This window comes from Anolis carolinensis, chromosome 4 (assembly GCF_035594765.1).
Source record: "Anolis carolinensis isolate JA03-04 chromosome 4, rAnoCar3.1.pri, whole genome shotgun sequence".
Classification (NCBI taxonomy): domain Eukaryota; kingdom Metazoa; phylum Chordata; class Lepidosauria; order Squamata; family Dactyloidae; genus Anolis; species Anolis carolinensis.
In genome coordinates, this window is record NC_085844.1 from 14,422,136 (window position 1) to 14,448,964 (window position 26,829).

The 26,829-nt window shown below is 38.9% G+C and overlaps 1 protein-coding gene across 2 annotated transcripts in view; it reads left to right on the forward strand.

Annotated features, from left to right (window-relative positions):
• Window positions 1-26,829, forward strand: part of adcy8 (adenylate cyclase 8) — a 154,487-nt gene that overhangs the window by 114,979 nt on the left and 12,679 nt on the right. Inside the window, exons 8-15 of one of the 2 annotated variants that reach the window (XM_003219392.3) lie at window positions 3,779-3,976; window positions 10,088-10,188; window positions 12,007-12,208; window positions 13,381-13,470; window positions 14,989-15,161; window positions 18,426-18,507; window positions 20,102-20,260; window positions 23,049-23,195. In XM_003219392.3, coding sequence (XP_003219440.1) covers window positions 3,779-3,976; window positions 10,088-10,188; window positions 12,007-12,208; window positions 13,381-13,470; window positions 14,989-15,161; window positions 18,426-18,507; window positions 20,102-20,260; window positions 23,049-23,195 — 1,152 coding nt within the window. The remainder of the gene's footprint in view (window positions 1-3,778; window positions 3,977-10,087; window positions 10,189-12,006; window positions 12,209-13,380; window positions 13,471-14,988; window positions 15,162-18,425; window positions 18,508-20,101; window positions 20,261-23,048; window positions 23,196-26,829) is intronic. The other variant, XM_008108199.2, reaches the window with a different exon arrangement.

Genomic DNA, 26,829 nt, shown 5'->3' on the forward strand with positions numbered 1-26,829 from the left:
TGTTAATAATTAATGGTAGAAAAATTCAGCATAGCAAACCAGGCTTTGATCATTTTTCTAATGATCATTTATGCAGAGAAGATGTTTTGGGGTACCATTGTGTAGAATGTGGATACCTGCCAAAGCATATTCTGACATGCCCACCATCATTTATATCCAGGCCCCACCACCCTACTATGCCTGAAGAGTAATAATCTTCTAATCTAATAACCACACGCAGGGCCAGACAGTTTCTCCGGCTACCAACAGCCTCTTGAAGATGGTAATAGGAGTGGAAATATACCATATTTTTCTGTTGGTTCATCTGAGGAAGTTCCTAGTGTCCTGTTAAGTACCTTGAAAACAACCAGAGAAACAGCACCTGTCCCACATGGCTTTAAAAGGGTAGGAGGTTAATTTTTGCTGTGAAAAGTTTTTGCAGGGACTTTGGGACCATATTACTTAGACAGACTCCTTACTAGTGAGAAGGCAGCCCATTAAACATGTTGGCAGCAGGAATGGCAATGTTTGCGATTTATTCGATGTGGCACCCTAACATAGTGAAATGCTTTTATAAAGTGCTCTGGTCCCCATGCAGCAAACTGGTCACAGTCAGTCAAAACATAAGATATTTTCAGTTTCCTTTCACACTCTTTTCAAGGCTTGATCTAGATCAAACTTGTCTACTCCGTGGGCCGGGGCTCAGGATGCCTATGATTACGGTTCAAAACTGACTGAGAATCGTACCTATTTCCCACGAATCGGATATTGATGCATTAGTTTCTCAATAATAATGTCAAATTTCCCACTGGTTTTATTTTGCCCTCTTTTACTTTTGCTTTTACAGTAAAAATAATCTAAAAGAAATGAAGTTTTATTCCAATTGCAAACTTGTGATCTGCTAGACGATTTTAAAAGTCCCTGTGAATGGGGTGGCACATAATTAAGACTTTTGTTTTGTTTTGTGTTTTTGCTTATTTGTTGTGGCAGATACCATAAAAAATATGCACAGACTTTTTCCTTTCTTTTCTTTTTTCTTTTTTCTTTCTTTTTCTTTTTTCTTTCTTTCTTTCTTTTTCTTTTTCTTTTTTTTTTGGCTCATCAGCTATTTTTAGTGTTAGTGAATTTTATGTGTGAGCCAATGTGACCCAGGAAAGCCAAATAAATTGGACACCCCGATCTAGATCCTGTCCAATTGGGCAATCAGCATTCCAACACTGTGATTGACTTATAGAACCATCACCCTATAAATGAGAGACCTCTAAGTTCTCAGGTCTTGCAAATCAAAGCTATGAGTTCCTTGATTGAGTCGTGTAGCCTTCCTTTTTCCTACTGCTTTCTATATTATCAAGAAGTATTATCTTTTCTAATATGTCATGTTTGCTCATGATGCATTCCAAGCATGGCAGTCTTTGTTTAGTCATCTAGGGAGGATTGATTTGTTCTTGGAGCAATTTATTTGTCTTTTTGGCAGTCTATGTATCCATTGATCTCTCCACTAGTACCACATGCCTTTTTTGCTTAATTTGTGGAAATTTAGGAAGCCGCATTTCCCACTTATCCAGTTATATAATGCACATCCTTATCTTAATGAAGGAAGTCACAGCTGAGGGGCAATTGTTTTTCTCTCCACTAACTTTAATCTGGATATAGACCAGAGTTTGAACTACTATAAAATAATTTACTGTTATGTGTTACACACACACACACACACACACACACACATATATATATATCAGAAACAAACGCACAGTGAATGTGTGGTCAAAATATGTCTTGGAGACATTTGATAATGTGGCTACTTTCACCTGTTTTTTCCAATAGATCAACAAACAACAACAACAATAATCTTTATTTATATTCCGACCTTCTACCCAAGGGGACTCAGAGTGGATTACAGTATATAAACAAACACAGGCAATGCCTTGTTACAAAGAAAAACACATACAAAGGCAAAGGCTTCTCCTTTCATTTCCGGCTCTGGAGGCAGTGCACTTCTCTGGCTCTGGGGGAGGTGCGCTTCTCCATTTCCAAGCCGATGAGCTTGCGTTGTCACCTCCTGGTCATGTGGTCCTCATGATTGCTTGGAGCATCTTTTTGCCTTTTCCTGCCAAAGCGCTACCTATTTGTCTACTCACATTTGCATGTTTTCGAACTGCTAGATTGGCAGGAGCTAGGGTTAACAGCAGGAGCTCACCTTGTCCCATGAATTTGAACTGCCAACCTTCAGGTCAGCAATTCAGCAGCACAAGGGTTTAACCCATTGCGCTACTGTGGCCCCTGCAGAAGATTAATTCATACATTCATTCATCATTTGATTTATATCCAAAGCAGTTACCTAAGTCCATACTAAGGTCATGTGCTTTGAATCTATCACGGTGGAAAAAGTGGAGAAGGATACCTTCTTTTCTCCTTTTCACAGTAATACACCCTGGTACACCTTGACAAAGAGCCCTTCCACACAGCCGTATAACTCAGAATATCTGCTTTGAATTGGGTTATCTCAGTCCACGCTGTCATATATTCCACTTCAAAGCAGAAAATGTGAGATCTTACTCAGCTGTGTGGAAGGGGCCTAAGTGTTTCAAGACTGATAAAACAAAGTACTTCTTCCTGGAGCACAGGGATTATGGAGTTGGCTACCACAAAGAGATTGTTACCAACTTGAGGTTGTTCTGACAGGGAAATAGGCATAGTTATGGAGAAGAGAATGGCTATCAGTCACAATAGCTGCATTTTATCACCAATGAAGGAACTAGTAAAGCTACCTCTGAGCATTATTTGCCTAAGAAAACTCTATGAAATTCATGGGATCACCACAACACATATCTCAGAGACTGGGTGCCACTCCATAGCAGTTGTTGGGAAAGTAAGTCAGTTTTATTGCTTTATGTTCTGTTTGTGGGCTTCCTATTGTGACATCTCATTAGTCACTGTTAGTAGAGTGAGGAACTAAAGAGGCCTTTGGTCTATCCGGTAAGATTCTTCTTACATTCCCATAAGCTTTGAAACACTGGCGGTTTTCCTTTATTTGGGACAGTTTCTTCTTTAGTCTAACATAATAAGTTGCTGCCTACAAGCACACATTCCTTTGCATAGCAAAACTGTGCCTTTGCTTGAAATGCAGGAACCCTATGCATGGAGGAGAGATCCATATATACATCTGAGCACAGAAATGTCTCTCTGGACTGAGGTGACATTATGACCTTTCTCCCATATACAAACACTGTCTTTACTTTTGGGAAATAGTTTACATTCTATTGCAATCCATTTGATTTTGTTCTAGAGATGCATCCTTCAGCCACTGCTTTGGAAAATGTTTTGATGAGTTTCTTGGGTTGCAGGATAGCAGAACTGTATGCTTTGCAAAGTGTGAACAGCAGTTCAGTGCAGTGGAACGCACTCTGAAATTTGAAGAGGCTGTCTAAAAATTTGAGCCAAACTGCAAAACTAATAACCTGGAGTAGATTCACTGTCCCACTGACGTCAGCTACCACTGATCCGGTATTAAAAAAACTGAATGGATGTATTGACGGAATTGACTTGATCCTCAAAGTCCATTCCAGACATGCCATTCAAACAGTGGCACCATTCCACCTGTGTGCATTTTGTGGTTCAAATGTCTCCTTACTTCTAAGAACATTTGGTCATCTGGGATGAATGAACTGCATGGAATGCTCTTACGGTATGCAAATGCAACAGGATCTCTTCAAAAAAAGAAATAGGAGGGGGAAAAGATTGAATTTTTAACCCAAAGGGGACTAGCAGGTTTATTCTTTTTGCATGTGCTTTCCCCTAGACTCTGGCTGCCCTAACAAGAAATTCAATAAATCTGCTTCCAAACCATCTTGCGCAAGCTTTGCATGTCCAGTCTGGGCCTGAGGAAATTAACAAGCGAATAGAGCACACCATCGACTTGCGGAGTGGCGATAAATTGCGAAGAGAGCATATCAAGCCTTTCTCCCTGATGTTTAAAGACTCTAGCCTGGAGCATAAGGTAGCTGGGTCTTGATAGATGCTTTTTGCCAACTCAAAACTGTCTTGAAATGACCAGTGATTTAGCAAAGACATCAATGTTGTGGCTTTCCTTTCTAATTCACCTTCTACCCCTTCCCACCCACCCCCTGCTCCTCAGTACTAATCTTAAAAAACTGTTCACATATGCTGTGGCTATAATAGTTATGTTAAGTGTGGTGACTCATTTCCAAAGTCAGAAAATCCCTTCTAAAAGTGACTAAGCTTTTTAGCTAGAAGAAGCAGAATGATGCAGAGAGGGGAGGACCCACAGTGACCAGCCAAACAATATGCTTTTACACTTTGTTTCATTATAAGTTGGCAGAAAGCTGTATTATGCTGTGTTAAAAGTGCTGTAATTTCTGGCTTTCAGTGAATGTTTACAAACATAACATGAGAAATTTTCCATATTAGTCAGGACCACATCTGAATTTAAATATATCCTGATGGTCTCTTTTGAAAAAGAAAAAGACAGTTCTGAAAATGATGTTCAGGAGCGGTCTTCCCCAACATGATGCCCTCAAAATGTTCTGGGCCTCAGTTCCCATCATTTCCATCCAGTGATCAGTAATTTATGGAATCAAAAATATCTGGAGGGCATCAGTTGGGAAATGGAGAAGTAATGTGCTGAGCAGAAGTCCACGATTTTCCAAAATTGGCCTCATGGTTGGCTAAGATAGTGACAACTTTGCTTTCTGGTCATTCAATGTACACAAACATGTTTCACACACAAAAAATATTTAAAATATTCTATAAAATTACCTTCAAGCTATATGTAAAAGGTATATATGAAACATAAATAAATAAATTTCATGTTCAGACTTGGACCCCAATATGTGTTCCAAAATCCAGAAAAAAAATCAAAATAGTTCTGGTCCCAAGCACTGTAGATAAGGAAGACTCAGTCTGTATTTTGCTTTGTAGATATTGATTTAATCCTCTACAACAGCAAAAGCTCATTGAGTGAAGAAGTTCATAGGATAACTTGTTTCTTCCCTAATAAATTTTGGTTTGTCCCCATATCATTGGGCAATGAATCTACTCTAGGTTTTAGTTTGAACTTTGATTTGAAGGAGTATCTGAGACCCTAAATATGCTTTAAGGATGAGATAGCTCCTTTAAAGTTTTGGGTTAAAACTTGAAGTGGATTCACTGCTTGTACTGATATGGAAGCTACTGGCTATCACTACTGTTCTTTGCTTGAGGATTAGTTACATTTACAGCTGTATCTAGAACAGTGGTTCTCAACCTGGGAGCCCCAGATGTTTTGGCCTTCAACTCCCAGAAATCCTAAACTGTCTGGGATTTCTGGGAGTTGTAGGCCAAAACACCTGGGGACCCACAAGTTGAGAACCACTGATCCAGAACTATAGAGAGCATAACCCCTTCTGAAATGTCTAGCATGACTCTGGATGCTGAAAAAAATTGAAACAGCATATTTGTAAGTCATCTGAGGCTGCTTTTACACTGTCATAAAATTCAGGTTATTTCCTTTGAACTAGATTATTTGGCAGTGTAGACTCATATAATCCAGTTCAAATCAGATAATGTGGATAATCTATTTTTATAAGATGGATTATATGGTGGTGTAAAAGGGGCCTGAGATAAATTGCACAAGCCAGCGAGAGTGATTTGATTTGACTCAGCCAAGTCTCAATCTGCCTCTAAAGCAGTATGGCCAGGTGCAAAAGAGGATACACCTCTTACACCTGCAATATAAGGAATTTTCACAGGTGCAGATGCTCATGCAAGTAATACCTGCTGAGATTTCCTCTTCTACACAGGAATGAAAGATGCAGCAACTTAGCTGATTGTTTTGTCATTGTTGTCATTGTTTGTAGCAGTTTCAAGGACAGGACTTGCTAAGTAGCCATGATAGTGAATGAGAAGAATTAATAAACATTTAAGGCAAGGAGACCAGAAGAAGAGTGGGCAAGTCAAAGGTACAGATCTGCAATAGAAAATATAGGCTGGGGAAGGTAGGCTAATGATAGAAGGAGAGAGCAATTGGTTTGCAGATGTGGAGCAAAGATAACTCAGCATAAGAATAGGAGAAGCTGTGTTGCTGATAAGCTGTTTAGAAGAAAAAAGTTGTGTTGTCCTAGTAAAGAATGAAAAAGACCTACATAGGCTGCAACAGAGAAAGGGGCTTTTCAGGAAACATTGGGTGGGACAGACATGAGGAGGAAGAAGGGAGGTACTAGCCTTACATCCATGGAGATGATGGCTTCCATACTAGTGGGATAAGGAATCAGTTTTAGGTTTTAAAGACTAAGGGTGCATCGACACTGTGGAATTAATACACTTTGACACCACTTTGACTGCTATGGTTCAATGCTATGTATTAAGATGCAATGGTTCTCAACCTGGGCTCCCCAGATGTTTTTGGCCTACAACTCCCAGAAATCCCAGCCAGTTTACCAGCTGTTGGGATTTCTGGGAGTTGAAAGCCAAAAACATCTGGGGACCCCAGGTTGAGAACCACTAGCTTAATGGGAGCTGTAATTTTACAAGACCTTTAGCCTTTTTTTGCCAAAGAGCAATGATGCCTCACCAAATTATAACTCCCATGATTCCATACCATTGAGCCATGGCCATTGAAGTGGTGTTAAACTGCATTAATTTGGCAGTGTAAATGCACTCTAAGGCCCCTTCTATACTGCCATATAAAATCCAGATTATCTGTTTTGAACTGGATTATATAGCAGTGTAGACTCATATAATCCAGTTCAAGGATGATAATGTTCATTATCTGCTTTTGATAATCTGGACTATATAGTAGTGTAGAAGGGGGCTAAGACTTAATTGGAATTATTCAAGATACTGGAGCTGTTTTGTAGCTCTGCTTCAGCACTCTGGATAGCTCATTATAAGTTCAAACCAAAACTTGGAGAACACACATAAATCCTACCTGAGTAGGTGTTATCTACAAAGTGGACTGCCATCCAAAATTGATCACTTCATTAAACAAATTTAGGAAACCATCTCAGGCTGCATGTTTTGAATGTCAAAAAGTGGCAGCAATTTTTTTGTAATATAATGTGTTATTCTACTGAGGAAAGCTGACTGTATGGATTTGTTTTTTCTTGTATGCCAAAATAATTTGGCTGGCTTTGCGTGGAGGAGTAGAGAAAAGGTGTCTCTTATCCTCTATTGTCCTTAACCCAAAGATTTCTGCCTGGATTTTCTACTTTTATTTTTTCTGAAAACATCCCTCATAGCCAGTCTTACACTCTTGCAAATCCATCCTAGTCCCTTAATCCAATTATTTCATGAAATGTTGGAAACAAAATGTACCCTGATGAATGTAAATTCATTTTGGAGAATAGATAATGTCCCCAAGCTTATAAACATGTCATATATTTCTTACAAGAAATCCTATTTCTGTGCTTTCTTGTATAACTCTAGTTCGGTTTCCAGAGATCAGACCATATCATACCATAATGAGTGATGTGTGTATTTGTGTTGTTTTGATCTGTTTTGCTTTAAAAAAATGGAGATCAAATATCAATTGATAGCTTGTCTATGTAAAATGCCTGTGATATAATGGGTTTCATTCCTTAGTTCAATGTCTAGGAGCCAGATTGGAATGACTATGTTTTCTATAAAAATGATAAATTGTAAATCTCAACAGGTAGAATGGGTACGTGAAATGTTCCTAGCAAAATAGCTTTCACATATGCTTACGTATATTTGCAGCAGGGAAGGATTTGTTGTCAGAGGCAAATTGGTTCTTCTCATATTCACATTCAATTTTTGGAAAGTTACTTTTCTGAACTACAACTCCCTTGATAAAATTCCCTTGATAGCATGGTCAGTGGGGGTTTCTGGGAGCTGTTGTCCATGAAAAATAGCTTTTTACAAAGTCTACTTAACACTTACCATATGTATCCATTTTCATTGCCTGGCAAAAGACAATGGAATCTGCTGTTTTATGTTGCATTGTTTTATGTTGTGCTTTGTGTCACTTTGCATCCTGTATCTTTTTCACATACCTTTTCCACAACTGCCATATTACCAAATCTTTATTTTAAAACCTAGTCTAAAATACAGAAGTTTAGCTAATAAAGCTTATCCAGATATATATAAGTAGCAATGAAATCTTCTCTTGGTCAATTATTCCATAACAGAGAAAAAATCTTGTTTCTCCACAATTCAAAGACGCCAATCTACAGTGATGACTTGAAAGAGCACAGTAGCCTTTGTTTTAGATGCTGCAGTTCATTGACTCAACCCCATCACGGTGATTGTGCCAAGTCATACATTAGAACATCAAAAAAAGGAGGAAATATGATGTGACAATGTTTTAAACCAATTAGAAGTGTTGCAAGGCTGGACAAATTCTACTTCTCTAGATCTGGCTGAACCAAAGCTCCCATCAGCCTTAGCCAACAGTGACAATGTTGAGGATTTGTTGTCCAACATATCTGCTCTCCTGTATTCTACCTTTAAGCCTCTCAGAGACATCTAGCTTAACAATAGACAAGTCATACTTATTGTAATTTATTTATTTATTTATTTACAGTATTTATATTCCGCCCTTCTCACCCCGAAGGGGACTCGGGGCGGATCACATTATATACATATACGGCAAACATTCAAAGCTGATATACACATAGAACCGAGACAGAGACAGAGACAGACGCAGAGGCAATTTAACCTTCTCTTGAGGGGATGTTCGATTCTGGCCACAAGGGGGAGCAGCTGCTTCATCATCCACTGTGACAGGGCTTCCTCATTCCAACGTCGTAAATTAGTTAAATTTGCCTCCCCACTTTTTTATAAGTGGTACCTTATTTCCTACTTGATAGATGCAACTATCTTTCGGGTTGCTAGGTTAGCAACGAGCAGGGGCTATTTTTTATTTTTTAATTGACAGGTGCTCACCCCGCCACGGGCTGGCCTCGAACTCATGACCTCATGGTCAGAGTGATTTATTGCAGCAGGCTACTCAACAGCCTGCGCCACAGCCCAGTCCCTGTGCCACAGCCCGGCCCTGGCTAATTGTAGTGAAATGTTTGCTTAAGTTAAAACTTCTTCCAGATAGATGTCCCCTATACTACCAGTCAAAAGGCATATACAGCTAATTCTTTCAGTATTGGAGGAGGCAGGGGAAACAATGGAAGAAGCATGGGAAAACATAGAAATTTTAAGTGGAAAACAATATCCCATGTAAGATGACGTTATAAATTAATAAACATGGACCCCCTCACTCTGTAAAATGTTGTGAATGAAGACAAGGGAATTGTATGGTAAAAGGTAGAACATGAGAAACGTAGTAATAGTCAGCGTTGCATAGTTTTGCTTTCATTATACAATTGCCTTGTCCCATGCATGGAATTATACAAGAAGTGTAGATATCATCCTCTTCTGCCTGTAATCTTCCCATGTTTTCCCAGGTGTCTTCCATGTTTTTTAAATTACAGTTCTCAGAATTCCCCACTCATCCTTACCAAATGATCCCCATCGTGTTGAATCCAGAATTGGGGACACAATTCTGTGCTTCTGGTCCAATCCATCATTTATGCTCTTGAGATACTCTGTGCAGCTATTTTTAAAGCTTCTGAGCCAAGATTCAGTTTATTTAAAACTCCAACACAAGTTAAATGTGAATGATATCCCAACCGCTTGCTTTGCCAGAAAACCAAATCGCCATTGTCAACCCATAGACTAATGAATGTCTGCTTCCCTTCCTTATCATGTATACATCTTTCAAATTACTCCCTCATGTGCACACACGGCGTCTTCCTTGAACTTGTGTGGTATCTCCTGTCTATTATTGAATTTTAATGTAGCTGATTATATGAGAGCACAAACTAACATAAAACCTATTTCACACAATTGAATGCCTGACATTTGCTTCCCTGCTGAGGCGTCTTTACAGGCTCCTTCGCAGCATGCTTCTTCTGAAGAGATTTTTCTAAATATAATTTGGGGGGCAGGGGAAGAGTCTCACTGCAGTAAGCTAATTAATTTGCCGATTCTTCTTGCTAATTTCCCAGAAGCCTTTTAGCATTGTCTCACTTTCTTTACAGTACTGTCAAACAAGACTGAAGGTTTTCTTTTCCCCTTTGCCTACTGTTTTCTATTTCAGTATTCCCAAATGAGGGATGAAGTGTTCAAGTCGAACTTGGTGTGTGCATTCATGGTCCTTGTGTTTATCACCGCCATCCAAAGTTTGCTTCCTTCTTCAAGGTAAATGCAAAGAATTTGGTAGAAGAGTTTCAGAAAATCATTGAAATACTAGTAGTCACCTTAGATAATAGTGGAGAAAGAATATTACATGATTCAGATTTTGGCTCATATTGTACTTTGTGCCTTGGCCCATATATGACGTTGTGGTCTGAAGCTACAATGAGGTTATTGCACGAATAAGGTGTTTTATGTCACATTTAGATGTCTGTGGTTTTAAGTATCTGAAGTTAACTCATTTAGATAAATCTGAGGAGATGTAAAAGTAAGCATAATGTTTTCTTTAAAGTAATTGTTACAGTAATTACTTTTGAACTGTGTAGCCATATGTGCAATTAATAGTGAAGAAGTGGCTTGGCAAATGTGTCCTAGCCAAACAAAAAACAGAAGTCTGGATACTGGTAGCATATGATTATAATTGGTTTGGGGACTTTACATTAACACATTCACATTACAAGTTTCAAGCTTGCTAGATGAAGGGAATGCTGGTGATGTAGTATACCTTGATTTCAGTAAGGTCCTTGACAAGGTCTCCAGTGATATTCTTGCAAAAAAGCTATTAAAATGTGGGCTGGACAATGTTACTGTTAAGTGGGTTAGTAATTGGTTGTTTGTAACCCAAAGGGTGCTCACCAATAGTTCCACTTCATCCTGGAAAGAAGTGACCACTGGGATGCCACAGGGGTCTGTCCTGGACCCAGTGCTATTCAACATCTTTGTCCGTGACTTGGATGACAGAATGGAAGGCAAGCTGATCAGATTTGTAGATGACACCAAATTATGAGGGCTAACTAATATCCCAGAGGACAAGATCAGAATTCAAAATGGCCATAACAGATTGGAAATACTGGACAAAACTAATAAAATGAATTTCAGCAGGGAGAAATATAAGGCAGAAAAAAATGAAATGTACAGTTATACAGCGGGTATTACTTGGCTTGAAAGCAGTACATTGAAAAGGGTATCTATGAGTCTTAGTAGACCACAAGCAGGACACAAGTCAGGAGTGTGACATGGTGGCCGAGAAAGCCAATGCAATTCCAGTTGTATCAATACAAAATACAGTGTCTAGATCAAGGGAAGTAATAATACTACTCTGCTTTTGTCAGATTTCATTTAGAGTCCAGTTCTGGGTGTCACAATTCAAGAAGGGTATTGACAAACTGAAATGTAACCAGAGAAGGTTAATCAATAAGGTAAAAGTTCTGGAGGCCAAGTCCTATGAGGAGTGGCTTAGGAAGCTGGGTATATTTAGCCTAGAGAAGAAAAAGTTAAGAAGGGAATGATCGACGGACATACACTTTATTTGTATTCTTCCCTATCTCCCTGAGAGGACTCAGGGTGGATTCCAGCATACACAACCACAAAGGCAAACATTTAATGCCTAAAAACAACCATAACACAAATAAAGCTAAAGGCTTCCCCTTCCAGCTTTGAGGGGTGGTGCTCATCTCCATTTCTAAGCCAAAGAGCCTTTGTTGTCTGTAGTCCATAAATATTTGAAAGGATGTTATATTGAGGAGAGGGAGAGTTGGTTTCCTATTGCTCCAGAAACAAAGACATGGGACAACAGGTTCAAACAGAAAGACAGTGGAATGGCAGAATGGGATTGGGGTGGATAGTCCTTGTGGTCACTTCTAACTCGAGTATTTTATACATGTGTTCATGTGTGAGACAGAGAGAAAGAGGAAATCATTAATTGAATGATGCACTGTGACGTTGTCATAAGTATGTTTGGATTAATTGTATACCATCTCTATATAAGGATAATAATTCTGTTTTCCACACACTTCTGAAGGGCATATTTTTCTTCTTCTCCAGAATGATACCAATGGTTGTCCAGTTTTCAGTCCTGATTATGCTGCATTCAGCTCTTGTATTGATAACCACAGCAGAGGATTACAAATGTTTGCCCCTTGTCCTCCGGAAAACTTGCTGCTGGATTAATGAGACCTACTTGGCCCGAAATGTTATCATCTTTGCCTCAATTATGATTAATTTTCTGGGAGCTGTCATCAATATTGTAAGTACTCAAGGAGGCTGGGAAAAGGCTTAGTCAATATGTGCAAAACTGGCATAGGCAAGAGGGTGGAAGGAGAGGGAAAGAAAAGCATTTGCGAATCACAAAGAATTGTCTAAGTCACAGGGGTCTACCCCACATACCCTGTTTCCCCTAAAATAAGACATCCCCAGAAAATAAGACCTAGTAGAAGTTTTGCTGAATTGCCAAATATAAGACCTCCCCCGAAAGTAAGACCTAGCAAAGGTTTTGTTTGGAAGCATGCCCGCTGAACAGAACACCAGAGAATGCAGGATTGGTAAATGTACATACCATAGATTTTGTTGTACATGGAAATAATGGTAATAACAAGAAATTCTTGATAGGATTCAGTTTGTCTGGTTATGCTGGTTTGTGATGACAACTACTGTACAGTATATAATAAATGTTCCTTTTTTTTGTTCAACAATAAATGTGAATTCTTTTTCATGGAAAAATAAGACATCCCCTGAAAATAAGTCCTAGAGCATCTTTGGGAGCAAAAATTAATATAAGACACTGTCTTATTTTCAGGGAAACACGGTAGCATAGTTTGTAAAAGATAGCATACTTTGTAAGAAATGCATCTTTTCTGCACAAAAAAATGGTTTTTGTCCAGAAGACCAGTTTTTGCACAAAATGACATTCCTCCTTCAAAATAAATCCCAAATTATGAAATATCTTGAAGTATTCAGCTGCCAAAATATATCAAAATACTTCATCAGAAATAATTATACAAACATTTTAACATCCTCTTTGAGAAAACCTTTTGATACACTGCTGTTAATTGAGAGGGCTATATCAAACATTATCCTATCTCCCATGAATATACCTGTTGTCCTCATGGATCATTCATTCAGAGCTTTGAGACCAGCAGACAAATTACATAAGCTTATTGAATTTGGACTGGGGTGGTTTGATTCAAGTACCAACACATCCATGAAGTTCAATGTGTGATCTTAAGCCAATCACAGTCCTTCTGCCCAATGTTCTTCACAGGACTTTTGTGAGGATGAAATGTTATATTCCACCTTTGAAAGAAAGGGAAATGTATAAATTTAACAAATACTTCCTATTCCTCACCCTTTACCTAATGGAAGTAATAACTCCAACAATCTAAGTTTTGCTGCTAATATTTTCTCCCCCTTTTTCCTCAGCTATGGTGTGATTTTCACAATACAACACCCTTTAGGAATCAGACCTTCAACTCTTCTGTATATCTTTCAGACATTTGCTCCTACCCAGAGGTAATTATGAGTATTTCATGTTAGAAATGCAACTTCTTATGTTTCATTGAAAGCACCATAATGAGCTGTCTGTGTAATGGGGTTTGCCGTTATCAAAGCTGACCTCCAATATTGAAATCAGGGATAACATTTGGTATTCTGCCATACAAATAGAGCCCCATGTACATATAGATCCTGTAGAAAAATAACATCTGATTATGAATAGAGCTGTTTTTTTCCCCATTTCAAGCTTTCCAATTTATTCAATGTGCTTCCATTCTACTTATCTGGTATTGTTTATGTCCAAGCACCACCTAGTGATATCCTTCCAGTTGTATAATACTTCCATAGGGATTTGGTCACAGAAAGGTATGGAGGAGAGAGTATTTTATGGTATGTTCTCATCAGCATCACCTTGTTCACACCAAAGCTCTTCTATGGATACAACAGTAATACTGATGAAAGGTTGATGGAGATAAGATTATTGTTGAACAATTATTTTCCTATTGTGGAAGCACTTCTTGAGACAACACTGTTTGAACACTTCAGCTACAACCATGCTGTCTCATAAGGAAAAGCATATCTCAGTAGACCGTTACGTATCTTAGTCTTAAATCCAGCTGTTAAATCAAACTAGAATAAACCCACTTAATCACTGAAACCTACATGACTGTTGGCTTAACAAGTTCTTATTGATTCAATTATTTTATTCTAGCTGGAACTAGCAGTTTGCTTTAGACCAGAGTTTTCCAAACTGTGTCCCAGCTTGTAGTGTGTTGGCTGTAGGTGCATTGCACAAATGTAATGAGAAACTTCTGTGTATTTGTAAAATAAACAAATCATATATTTTAAACATATATAAATGAAGGATTTTCACGAGATATGTTGTGTCCCCATACATAATGTATGTATCTATCTCTTATAAGGGCTCAACTTCCAATTTGCTAGTAAAGCTGAATTCCTGTGTTGCAAAATGATGCATATATAAAAATGGTGTGTCACTGACATGAAATGTTTGAAAACTCTGGTTTGGAACATCATATTTAGTATGAGGGTTGCTTTCCTGTCATCTATAAATGACACATGCAAATATACTTGTCACGGTCATCCAGGGTCAAAAACGTGAAGCTAGAAGGAATAACACATTCTTGTTGATATGAATACTGACAGCTGGTGAAAGAGCTAGGTTTGTATAAAACATACCATGACTCAATCATAGTTTTGGGATCCTCAATGTCTTTCAGATCAACCTGCCTCATGGGGCTCTTATGACAATGAAAGCTGGGCATGAAATGAATATATATTCTGTCATGAAATACTTAGAAAAAGTATGAGGGAGCATTAAAGAGACTAACAGTAAACTGTAGAACCACAAAAGTGCAAAGCTCTTAGCTGTTATTTTGGGATCACTAGAATACCCCTTTTCAATGCCCAGTGAGATGAAAACTGATAGACAAAGCAAGGACACTGAGTCATTGGATCTGAGGCAGTCCTGAGTCAGTGCTGAACTGATTTCTTATCTCAATCTTCTTCATTTAGTATTTTGTCTTCACTGGAATTCTGGCAATGGTGACCTGTGCCGTGTTCCTCCGCCTGAATTCTGTCCTCAAGTTGGCGGTGCTGCTCATCATGATTGCAATCTACTGCTTCCTAACGGAGACCATTTATGCTTCCCTCTTTCTACGTTATGATGACATCAATCATAATGGAGAGTAAGTGTCTTAATTCCAAACAAATATTGGATAATTGTTTTAAGGAATCCATTTTAGGCCCTAAAATCTATTTTTTCTTCCTGTGGTGGGAGAGCAGAGGATCTATATCCAGGGAAGTCATGCTACCCCTCTATTCTGCCTTGGCCAAACCACACCTGGAATACTGTGTCCAATTCTGGGCACCGCAGTTGAAGAGAGATGTTGACAAGTTGGAAAGCGTACAGAGGAGGGCGACTAAAAAGATTAAGGGTCTGGAGAACAAGCCCTATGAGGAGTGGCTTAAAGAGCTCGGCATGTTTAGCCTGCAGAAGAGAAGGCTGAGAGGAGACATGATAGTCACGTACTAATACGGGAGGAGAAGTCATAGGGAGGAGGGAGCAAGCTTGTTTTCTGCTGTCCTGGAGACTAGGATGCAGAACAATAGCTTCAAATTACAGGAAAGGAGATTCCACCTGAACATTAGGAAGAACTTCCTAACTGTGAGAACTGTTCAGCAGTGGAACTCTCTGCCCCGGAGTGTGGTGGAAGCTCCTTCTTTGAATGCTTTTAAGCAGAGGCTGGATGGCCATCTGTTGGGGGTTCTTTGAATGAGAATTTCCTGCTTCTTGCAGGGGGTTGGACTGGATGGCCCATGAGGTCTCTTCCAACTCTACGATTCAATGATTCTATGATTCTATGATTTTATAATTCTATGAAAATGGCTGGTGTTATGTAGACACATCATTTGAAGGGGTGGAAGCAACTCTCTGCCCCCAAGAAGTTGCCCAATCTTGTTTAATATGTCATGACCTTGGCTTTATTTTCTAAACTACCCAAACAGTTGTGGAAGTTGGGCAACATAGAAATATAAGAAGGAAACAAACAAAAATATAAAGGTTTCCCCTTGACATTAAGCCTAGTTAAGTCGGACTCTGTGGGGTGGTGCTCATCTCAGTTTCTAAGCCGAAGAACTGGCATTGTCCATAGATGCCTCCTAGGTCATGTGGCTGGCATGACTGCATGGAGCACCATTACCTTCTCGCCAAAGCTGTACCTATTGCTCTATTCACATTTGCATTTTTTCGAGCTGCTAGGTTGGCAGAAACTGGGGCTAACAATGGGAGCTCATCCCATCCCACGGTTTCAAACCGCCAACCTTCCAGTCAGCAAGTTTTGCAACTTAACAGTTTAACCCACCGCATCACCGTGGCCTAAACTAAGATTGATAAGTAAAATGTCAATCTTGGAGCACACTGTCTTACATACATAAATACAGTGCTGTTTGGTGGTAGTGCAGTCCATGATATGCATTGTCATTCCACCAAGTGTTTCTAAACAGATCCTTGTACAACAGCTTCAAATAACAAAAATGGAAATACCCTTGAAAGAGAGAATTCTCCCTGCATCATCACATACCGAAATAATTTCTTAAATGCCCAAGATAATTCCTTAGTGGAGCTGCAAATATCTTTTCATCTGGAAGCAGATGCAAGAGAAATGAATGAGGGCAGCATCACTGTGGTGCCCCAAAGAGGAAAGCAATACCATGGCTGGTTTAATGTGTCAATCTTTCTCTGGTATTACTGTCAGAAAGTAGTTTTCTGTCCATTGTTGTCTAAGCTTAAGCAAAGAAATAAGGGTAGGCTTCAGACATCAGATGCAAAAGTGTGAAAATCTCCTCTCTCCAAGAAGGGGAAATATCATCCCAAGAATGCAGAAGAATGACTGTCTTTTTGCAAAATACATAGTTTCACCTTGCTCCTTTCAACTGCTAAACTTTGCCCCGTTTCTCCTTCAAACTTACCCAATGGCTAAAACACTAATTTTATAAATGATACATGCTATTGCCATAAGCACTGCCACTAAGATGCTTTTGGACTGTAACTCCCCAACAGCAGCAATTTGCATGATCAGTAGTCAAGAAATGTGTAATCTGCCTTAAATCCTATGCTGCAAGAAAGGCATATAAATAGATTTATTCCAATATTTCCCTTTTCCCTGCTTGGTCCACAAGTTACCTTTGATGGGTTTCTGTTTAGGACGGAAGGATTTTCACTGTTGCATAGCCTAAACTGGGAGCCCCCAATAGCACAGCGGGTTAAACCGCTGAGCTGCTGAACTTGCTGACTGAAAGGTTGGCAGTTCAAATCCAGGGAGTGTGGTGAGCTCCGGCTGTTAGCCCCAGCTTCTGCCAACCCAACAGTTCCAAAACATGCAAATGTGAGTAGATCAATAGGTACTGTTTCGGCGGGAATGCAGCCATGCCAGCCACATGACCTTGGAGGCATCTACGGACAACATCATCTCTTTGGCTTAGAAATGGAGATGAACACCAACCCCCAGAGTCCAACACGACTAGATTTAGTGTCAAAGGGAAACTTTTACCTTACCTTATAGCCTAAACTGCTCAGTTATAAGAAAGAAGGTTGTTAAGGGGGAAGTGTTTCAATAGCAAAATCTTGTGCTTCCCAAAAAAAGAAAGACTATAATGTACACATTTTAACAGTCACGAACTAAAGTTACTGTTCTGCTCATCCTTCTTCAGAATTATTATTTGCAAGTAACCCATGAATTGGACCTGGATACATTGTGGTTGTCATATTCTGGAATCCACAGATGTAATTTTCAACACGTTTTCTCTAATGTTACCATCTTTTAATTTGTCTTTACCATTATCTTACCATGGAATCTAAATAAGAAAAATGGCCCCAATTCAACCTTAATTCAAGATCCACATGCAAATACTGTGTTACATTGACCCATATACCAGCCCTGAGGCACCATGCTTCAGAGTAAGCAGACAGGATCAGATAATGTTTGACTACATACACACATGCCAATTGCTGGATATACAATAGTGACAACCTTGCGGAGATCATCTGGGGTCCTCTAGATGTCCCAGTACTTTGTGTATTCAGCTTTTGGAAAGGAGATTCACCAGATGTTGCTCTAATCCTGCTTGTTTATTTTAAAGCATTGCATGCCTTTATGAGATAGCTTTGGGGCTTCCAAGTATGTCAGGAGGGGGTCTTTCGGTGCTCCATTGAGAAGATGGGAATACCAACCTTGTAGTACCAAAAAAAAGCATATCAGCACATATAAGGGCATGTATGTGTGTGGATTTCTTAATCTCAATTCTGGCCAGTAAACATTTGCCTTTATTTATTTTTCATAAACATAAAACACCACTCTGCCAATTCATCAATTTCCAGAAACAGATCAAAAATCAATGGCTATTCATACCTGTGTGTTTCCAATTTTCCCCTCTACTTTTTCTCTTTCCAGCACAGACTTCCTGGGAACTAAGGAGGCCTCTCTGCTCCTTATGGCCATGTTTTTGCTAGCGGTCTTTTATCATGGCCAACAGGTAAGGCAAACCTTTAAGTTGCATTCATATTTTATGCCATGTTCTCACTAAAAGCTGGAAATATCTACAATTGCACCCTCAAATGTTAACTCTAAAGTATTCTGTTGTTCGCCAAGCTAACATTTTGACTGCCGGCATTTTGCTCTGACTTTGTGTGTGTATGGGCCTGTTGATTTATGGCAACACCAGTAATTTCATAGGGTTTTTTAAGGTAAGGAATATTCAGGGGACTTTTGCCATTGCATTCCTCTGATATATATCATCCAGCACCTGGTATTCCTTGGCAGCCTTCAGAGTATTTAGCCGTTATGATATGAATGAATTCTGATTGTTCCCATGGGAAAAAAATTACTCTTAAAAATAATGTAGAGGAATGCATTGAGAGCAGTTTGTGAGTCTTCTGAATCTGCTCTGGATTCTAGTCTGAACTTTATAAAGGTAAAAGTAAATATGCTAAGTCTAGTCATGTCTGACTCTGGAGGTTGGTGCTCATCTCCATTTCTAAGCTGAAGAGCCGGCATTGTCCATAGACATCTCCAGGGTCATTTGACTGGCATGACTGCATGGAGCGCCGTTACCTTCCCGCCGGAGCAGTACCTATTGATCTACTCACATTGGCATGTTTTCGCACTGCTAGGTTGGCAGAAGCTGGAGCTAACAGCGGGAACTCACCCTGCTCCTCAGATTCAAATTGCCAACAATTTGATCAGCAAGTTCAGCAGCTCAGTGGTTTAACCCTTAACCCTTTATAAGAGCAAACAAATGTAGAAGGTGCAATCTGCTATCAATTTATTTATCATGGCACCAATTACGTTTTGTTTGGGGTAATTGCATAACTATAATACTTAAAAAGGAAGCTTTAGAACTGAATTTGTATTGGGAAAGTCTAAAATAAACAAGATTATTAAATGCATAATAAAAGGTCTCTAGATATGTCTCTTGTGTTGCCAATCTGTTTGCAGAATGAGCTTTGTTAACCGTCAAATCCTTAACAACAATGAGCTGAATTAGCTCTCCTTTTGTTGTTAAATATCAAGTACTTTTTAGGATAAAGACGTTTTATGTAACATGAAAAAAGTAGTCTCTCAACCTAATAGAATACTCTCTTTAAACAATATGATTGTATCCTGGCTTTCAGAGACACATGAAAGCTGCATTAAAACAAAACCCAACTCTTAAGCCTCCAATGATTATTTGTTCCATGCAGAAAAGATAATAATCTTGTTTAAAGAGCTATGCATAGGGATTTTAAAGACTAGCATGGGATGTTGTGATATAATCACTTGAGATGTAGCAGTTTGATTTTAAAAAGCATTACTTTTTAAAAGAGTTATTCCCACTGGGAGTACAATGCTGTTCTTATTGAGGTCACACAATCCAAGATGTATAAATGAACCCAGACTCACGTTAACTATCAACATACTGGATTTCTCACTCTTCTAAGAAAATACCATATAATTCAGTCGATAGAAGGGTTCAGGGTTTGTTTGTTTTTATTTTAATGCATGCAAAATAGTAAAAAATCTAACTTGTAACCGACTTGATATCAATGATTTCTCCCCTCTGGCCTGCTCTTCTCTCACCATCCCTGCAGCTTGAATACACAGCAAGGCTAGACTTCCTATGGCGCGGCCAGGCCAAAGAAGAGATCAATGAAATGAAGGAATTAAGAGAGCACAATGAGAACATGCTACGCAATATCCTCCCAAGTCATGTTGCCCGCCACTTCTTGGAGAAAGACCGAGATAATGAAGTATGTCTGTCATATTTTGCTTCTGATTAATGGCCAGTTCCTACGGAAGGAATTATCTTGAGTGGCCACAGCTTCTCTTATGGCTTTCCGCACTTGCTTGCAGTACTGTTAACTCATGAAAGGATAGTAATTGGGAAATCCTTGAGCACAAGAGTACCAACATTTTGGTAATCTTTTGGTCTCTTCCAGCCAATGCTTTACGATACAAAGCATTGCATGCATAGATTATTATTCTAAGCATCATCTGTTCTAGTTACACATAACATCTTGTGCCTAGTTTGCCATTTACAATTGCAGTTCTCAGATACTCTCTACGATCTCACCTATTAGTCCTCCTTTCAGGCTTTCATGAGCCATCATAGTAGCTGTGGCACAATATCTGTGAATAAGCTGTCTAACTCATTCACATTTTAATGCAGTAAATGTTAACCTTACTATTAATAATAATAATAACAACAACAACTACTTTATTTTTATACCCCGCCTCTCTCTCCCCAAAGGGGACTCAGGGCGGCTTACATGGGGCCAAGCCCGAATAAAAACAATAGCAATATAAAACACAACAATAGACAGAAGACATGCACAATTATAAAAATGTAAACATTAGCCAATAAAAACAAATGACAGGAACTGATAAAAACATGGATTAAAACGGAGAGGTTGTAAAAGTAGACTGGGTAAGATGCACCATATAAATATTGTAAACACGAGGCAACTGATAAAGTGCTGCAAATTCTTGGAAGTGCAAATTGGGATGGGAATAGACCCTGTGTCTATTCTCCAGGGAAGAAAGAGAAAACGTTGATGCTGTTCCTTTAGCAGTGTTTCCTGGACAAAACCAGAAACAGGCAGAAGAGATTATACAAGGGGAGAAGTGTATAACACCTGTATTTGTTTGACTTATATCAATATATACCCATAATATAGGTCCACCCATACAACTGAGTACAAAGATGGTGATGGGGTGATGATATAGACAGATAGACAGCTCAATAAATAGAATGATAGGTTGTAGGGCTGTGCAAAACTTCAGAGGTCCATTTTGTAAATCAGAGATTTGTATGATTCGTTACTACAAATCTCTGAATTACTAATCAGAATGAGACTCCTCCAAAGCATATGAAAAAGAAGCCTCCAAAACATTTTGGAGAGATTAGTAAAGATTTGTTATTTCTGAATGTTTCAAGCTGTGTTTTCTTTCAATGTAACATACAGTAGAGTCTCACTTATCCAACGTTCTGGATTATCCAATGCATTTTTGTAGTCAATGTTTTCAATATATCGTGATATTTTGGTGCTAAATTCGTAAATACAGTAATTACTACATAGCATTACTGCATATTGAACTATTTTTTCTGTCAAATTTGTTGTATAACATGATGTTTTGGTGCTTAATTTGTAAAATCATAACCTAATTTGATATTTAATAGGCTTTTCCTTCATCCCTCCTTATTATCCAACATATTCACTTATCCAACATTCTGCCGGCCCGTTTATGTTGGATAAGTGAGACTCTACTGTACTCCATAATTGTCTGGGGTGGGAGAGGGCAAGAGGAGTGATGTGATTGACAACAGCATCTGCATATGCTTTTTTTTTTCTTGTCAGCCAATCACATGGCTTTCTCCTTCCCTCAGTGTCTGTATTTCTTTGTGGAGTTAGTAGGAAAGAGAGAAATTCTTTAATTGAAGCAATGTCTTAAAATTCCTAAAAATCAGTAGATAAAGGGATCTTTCTGAAACTTTGCAGGTTTCAGAAATGTTATCTCATTGTGCAGAAATTCATGGGGATACCTCTTGTAGCTTTTTAAATTATTTATAAAAAATTTAAAAATTCTTAAGAATCAGTGGGAGACAGAAATGTTCTGAAACTTGGCAAGCTCAAAGTCATAAATGTTGCCTGCAAGTGTGCCAAGTTTCATCCTGATAGCCATACAAATGACAGACAAATGAGCCATGAAATTTTCCCCATTGCTGCTAATGGAACAAATCTTAACTAAACAATTACAAAGCTTAGGAGATTTGAATTATTAAACAAAATGGGACCCCTCTGAATCTTTACGAAATGAAACAGGGACCATCCAAATCTCCAAAATGCTAATCAGATTTCAGACACTTCACACACCTCTAGTAGGTTGATAGATTACTGATTCTATGATTCTGTGACAGACAGACAGACTTATATCAGGGAGATGTTGCAGATCAAGAAAATGATGGATATGGAAAGTACTACATTGTTTCTGCTAATAACAATCAAATTCAGAGTTCCTTATGGAGCTTCCTTAAAGGAAATTGCAAGAGACCCCTTAAAAGCACCAGTAACAACAACCCATATTGAAAGAGATTCAGTTGCAGTGGTTCCCGATCTTTGCCCATCCAGGTATTTTGGAATTCAGCTCCCATCATTTCTGATAGCTGACCAACTGACTGGGGCTTCTCAAAGTTGAAGTCCCAAACACCTGGAGAGTTAAATGTTAGGAACTACTGCTTCACAGAATTAATTCATGATGCACTGTTCAGAATAAATGCTTTGTTCTTCTTGAAAAATGGAGCTGATAACATTATGTGGAATGTTAACTGCACAAAATGCAGAGATTCAAAGAGTTTGTCTATGATGCATAATTCCAGAATTCCCACAAAACAGCATGGCCAGTAGAAATGGTAATCCAAAAACGTAAAATTTCCAGGCTCTTAAAATCGCAATTGTCATTGCAGTTCATCACATACAAAATATATCACTTGGCTGCATTTCCCCCCTTATTTTCTCGTGCTCTTCTCTGAATCCCTAGGACCTGTATTCTCAATCCTACGATGCCGTTGGCGTCATGTTTGCTTCCATCCCTGGCTTTGCCGACTTTTACTCCCAAACCGAAATGAACAATCAAGGCGTTGAGTGCCTGCGTCTGCTGAATGAAATCATTGCCGACTTCGACGAGGTAATTTCTCGGCCCTGGGCTGGGAGAGGTTGAATGGGGATTTAAGAAACAGTCAAGTTGACAAGCCTGGCATTTTGTACACGCTCAATCCTGATATTAGTTTAACCTCCAGGAAGACATTTCTACTGTTTTATTTCAATCTATATGATAATGTGCAAACCGGGTGATGTTGTGGCGATAATGAGGTGGGTTGCAATGATTGGCTGAAGTGCCCTAATGACACAAAAAACAATAAGAATCCCTCGCTGCCATTGGCTAAGAGCTTGCAATGAATGTCTTAATTCATGCATCCATTTTGCTTACTTTGCTAGTTTTTCCTAGTGAAGTACAATGTTAAAATTCATTGGAATTAATTAGCTTTAATAAAACGAGAGACCTGCTATGTTAACAGAATAAATAATTAGGATTGTAGGTAATGCCACATGTAGCTCTATTGTTAGGCAGGCTAGAAAAATCCTAGGAAAAAAAGCATAAATCAAAGAATTGAAAAGAAGAAAATGCATTTGGGAATTGAGGTTGGGGGAATTAAAGCTCTCAGATTATTGTGGAATCCCATATCTTCTAAGCTTGAATAGCAAGTGTTGTTCCTAATATATTATCTGGGATAAGCTGTGGAAAATGCATTTCAATCATATTTTGCTCAAATACTACTGCTGTTATTATTATTTTATTATGACACAGCAAACAAGATAGATATGCTGGATTTCGTATCACAAAATCACAAGTCGAACACTTCCCAAGTGTCTAGGACTGTGTGATGTATTTTCGGATGATGCGCGCAGATCCCAGTAGGGTGGCCTTTTGCAGTTGGCAGATCATGATTTTGTCAATGTCTATTGTTTCCAAATGCCGGCTGAGATCTTTTGGCACGGCACCCAATGTGCCCATCACCACTGGAACCACCTGCACTGGTTTCTGCCAGAGTCTTTGAATTTCAATCTTGAGGTCCTGATAGCGGCTGAGTTTTTCCTGTTGTTTTTCGTCAATGCGACTGTCACCTGGGATGGCAACATCAATGATCCAAACCTTTTTATTTTCCACAACTGTGATGTCTGGTGTGTTGTGTTCCAGAACTTTGTCAGTCTGGATTCGGAAGTCTCACAGTATCTTTGCATGCTCATTTTCCAATACTTTTGCAGGTCTGTGATCCCACCTGTTCTTTACTGCTGGCAGGTGGTACTTGAGGCATAAGTTCCAATGAATAATTTGGGCCACATAGTTGTGCCTCTGTTTGTAATCTGTCTGTGTGATTTTTTACAGCAGATGAGGATATGATCAATGGTTTCGTCGGTTTCCTTGCACAGTCTGCATTTTGGGTCATCAGCTGATTTTTTGATCTTGGCCTTAATTGCATTTGTCCTGATGGCTTGCTCCTGGGCTGCAAGGATCAGGCCTTCTGTCTCCTTCTTCAGGGTCCCATTCGTGAGCCAGAGCCAGGTCTTCTCCTTATCAGTCTTTCCTTCAATTTTGTCAAGGAACTTTCCATGCAATGTTTTGTTGTGCCAGCTGTCAGTTCTAGTTTGTAGTGTGGCTTTCTTGTACTGGTTTTTTGTCTGCTGTGCTTTGAAGGATTTCTGATTTTTGACTTCAATCAAAGCAGGTTCTTCACTTTGCTTTACATATTCTTCCAGGGCATGTTCTTCTTCTTTGACTGCTTGTTTTACTTGTAAGAGTCCTCTGCCCCCTGATCTTCTAGGCAGATATAGCCGGTCAAGATCACTGCGAGGGTGCAGTGAATGATGAATGGTCATGAGTTTTCTTGTTTTTCTGTCCAAATTGTCCAGTTCCGCCTGTGTCCAATTTATAATGCCAGCAGTATATCTTATGACAGGTATGGCCCAAGTGTTTATGGCCTTGATGATGTTGCCTCCATTGAGCTTGCTTTTGAGAATTTTTCTGACTCTTTGTGTGTATTCTTTGCTAACCACAGTTTTCACATGTTCATGCTTGATGTTCAGCTGTAATATGCCCAGATATTTATAGGTCTCTGACTGGTGACACTTTATTGTTTGGCCATTAGGCATATTTATGCCCTCACTTTCAATGATTTTCCCCTTCTTCAATGCAACTGTTGAACATTTGTCCAAACCAAACTCCATGCTGATATCAGTGCTAAAAATTCAGACAGTGTTAGTCAGAGACTGGATTTCAGTTTGTGTTTTCCCATACAGCTTCAGGTCATCCATGTACATCAGATGCAAAATTTTGTGAGATTTTTTAGATGTTTGATAGCCGAGGTTTGTTTTTTGTAAGATTGTTGACAGAGGGATCATGGCAATAATGAAAAACAGAGGGAACAATGAGTCTCCCTGGAAAATTCCTCTCCTGATGTTGACAAGTCCATAGCTTTCATTTCCAACAAACAGTTCAGTTTTCCAGTGCTCCATCATGTTTTCAATGAAGGTGCCAACGTTTTTACTGATCCCGATGGCGTCCAAGCACTTGATGATCCAGCTGTGTGGGAGTGAGTCAAAGGCCTTTATGTAGTCAATCCACGTCATGTGAAGATTAGCTTTTCGGCTTTTACAGTTCTCCAGAATCATTTTGTCAATTAATAACTGGCCTTTTGTGCCCCTGCTTTTCCATTTATTGCCTTTCTGTTCATCTGGCAAGATTTTTTTTCTTCAAGATAGTCTTGAATTCTGTCAGCTATGATGCCAGTCAGTAGTTTAAACATAGTGGGCAGACACGTTATTGGCCTGTAGTTTCCTGGTGCTGCTCCTTTTGCTGGATCCTTTTGTATCAGGTAAGTTCTTCCAGTTGTTAGCCATTCACTGATACTTCCTTTTTGCAGCATCTCATTGAATTGTTGGGCCATTTTTCCATGTAAACTAATCAGATGTTTGAGCCAAAATCCATGAAGTTGATCACTACCAGGCGATGTCCAGTTCTTGACTTTTTGCACTCGTTTGCTGATCATTTCAGTTGTTGTTGTTGTTGTTGTTGTTGTTATTATTATTATTATTATTATTATTATTATTATTATTTGTCATGAACCAAGGCAGGAACAGATCAAAATACAATGCAGCACATCACATCAGTTAAAATACGTAACATTCTGTAAAGAGACACATATAAATCAGTTAAAACACTTAACATTTGTTTGAAAGAACATATAAAATGAATATAGTACGTATTAATATAATTGATTTAAAAGTCATTATTCTAAAATCCACAATTTATAATAATGTTCAAAGATCTGCCAGAAGAGACTGGTCTGTCTGTCTGTTTTAAATTCAGACAGCATATTCAGTATATACGCTTGGATATCTGAGTCAAGTTTGATCAGTCCTTTTATCCTGACTTCTCTTTCTAGCTCCCCCTCCCCTTTTTCTCTCTCTTCTTATCCTTTCTATTTTTCCTTTCATCTTTTCTGCTCCTTGTTCCTTTTACCCAAAACTTTAAATTATGCAGCTGAGATGAGCGAAGAGATTATTGGGCGTATTAGATAACTGATCATAAAAATGGAAAGTGCCACCAATTGCCTTTGGGATCCGTTGCTCCATCCTGCCTGGGAAACCTAAGCTCCGCCACTGATTTTAGCAGACCAAGCTCCTTTCTTGCTCCGGATATAGTAGTTCACTTACTTAGCCAAATATTCTGCATCAACTCAGAGATTCTCTAAAATTTCAGT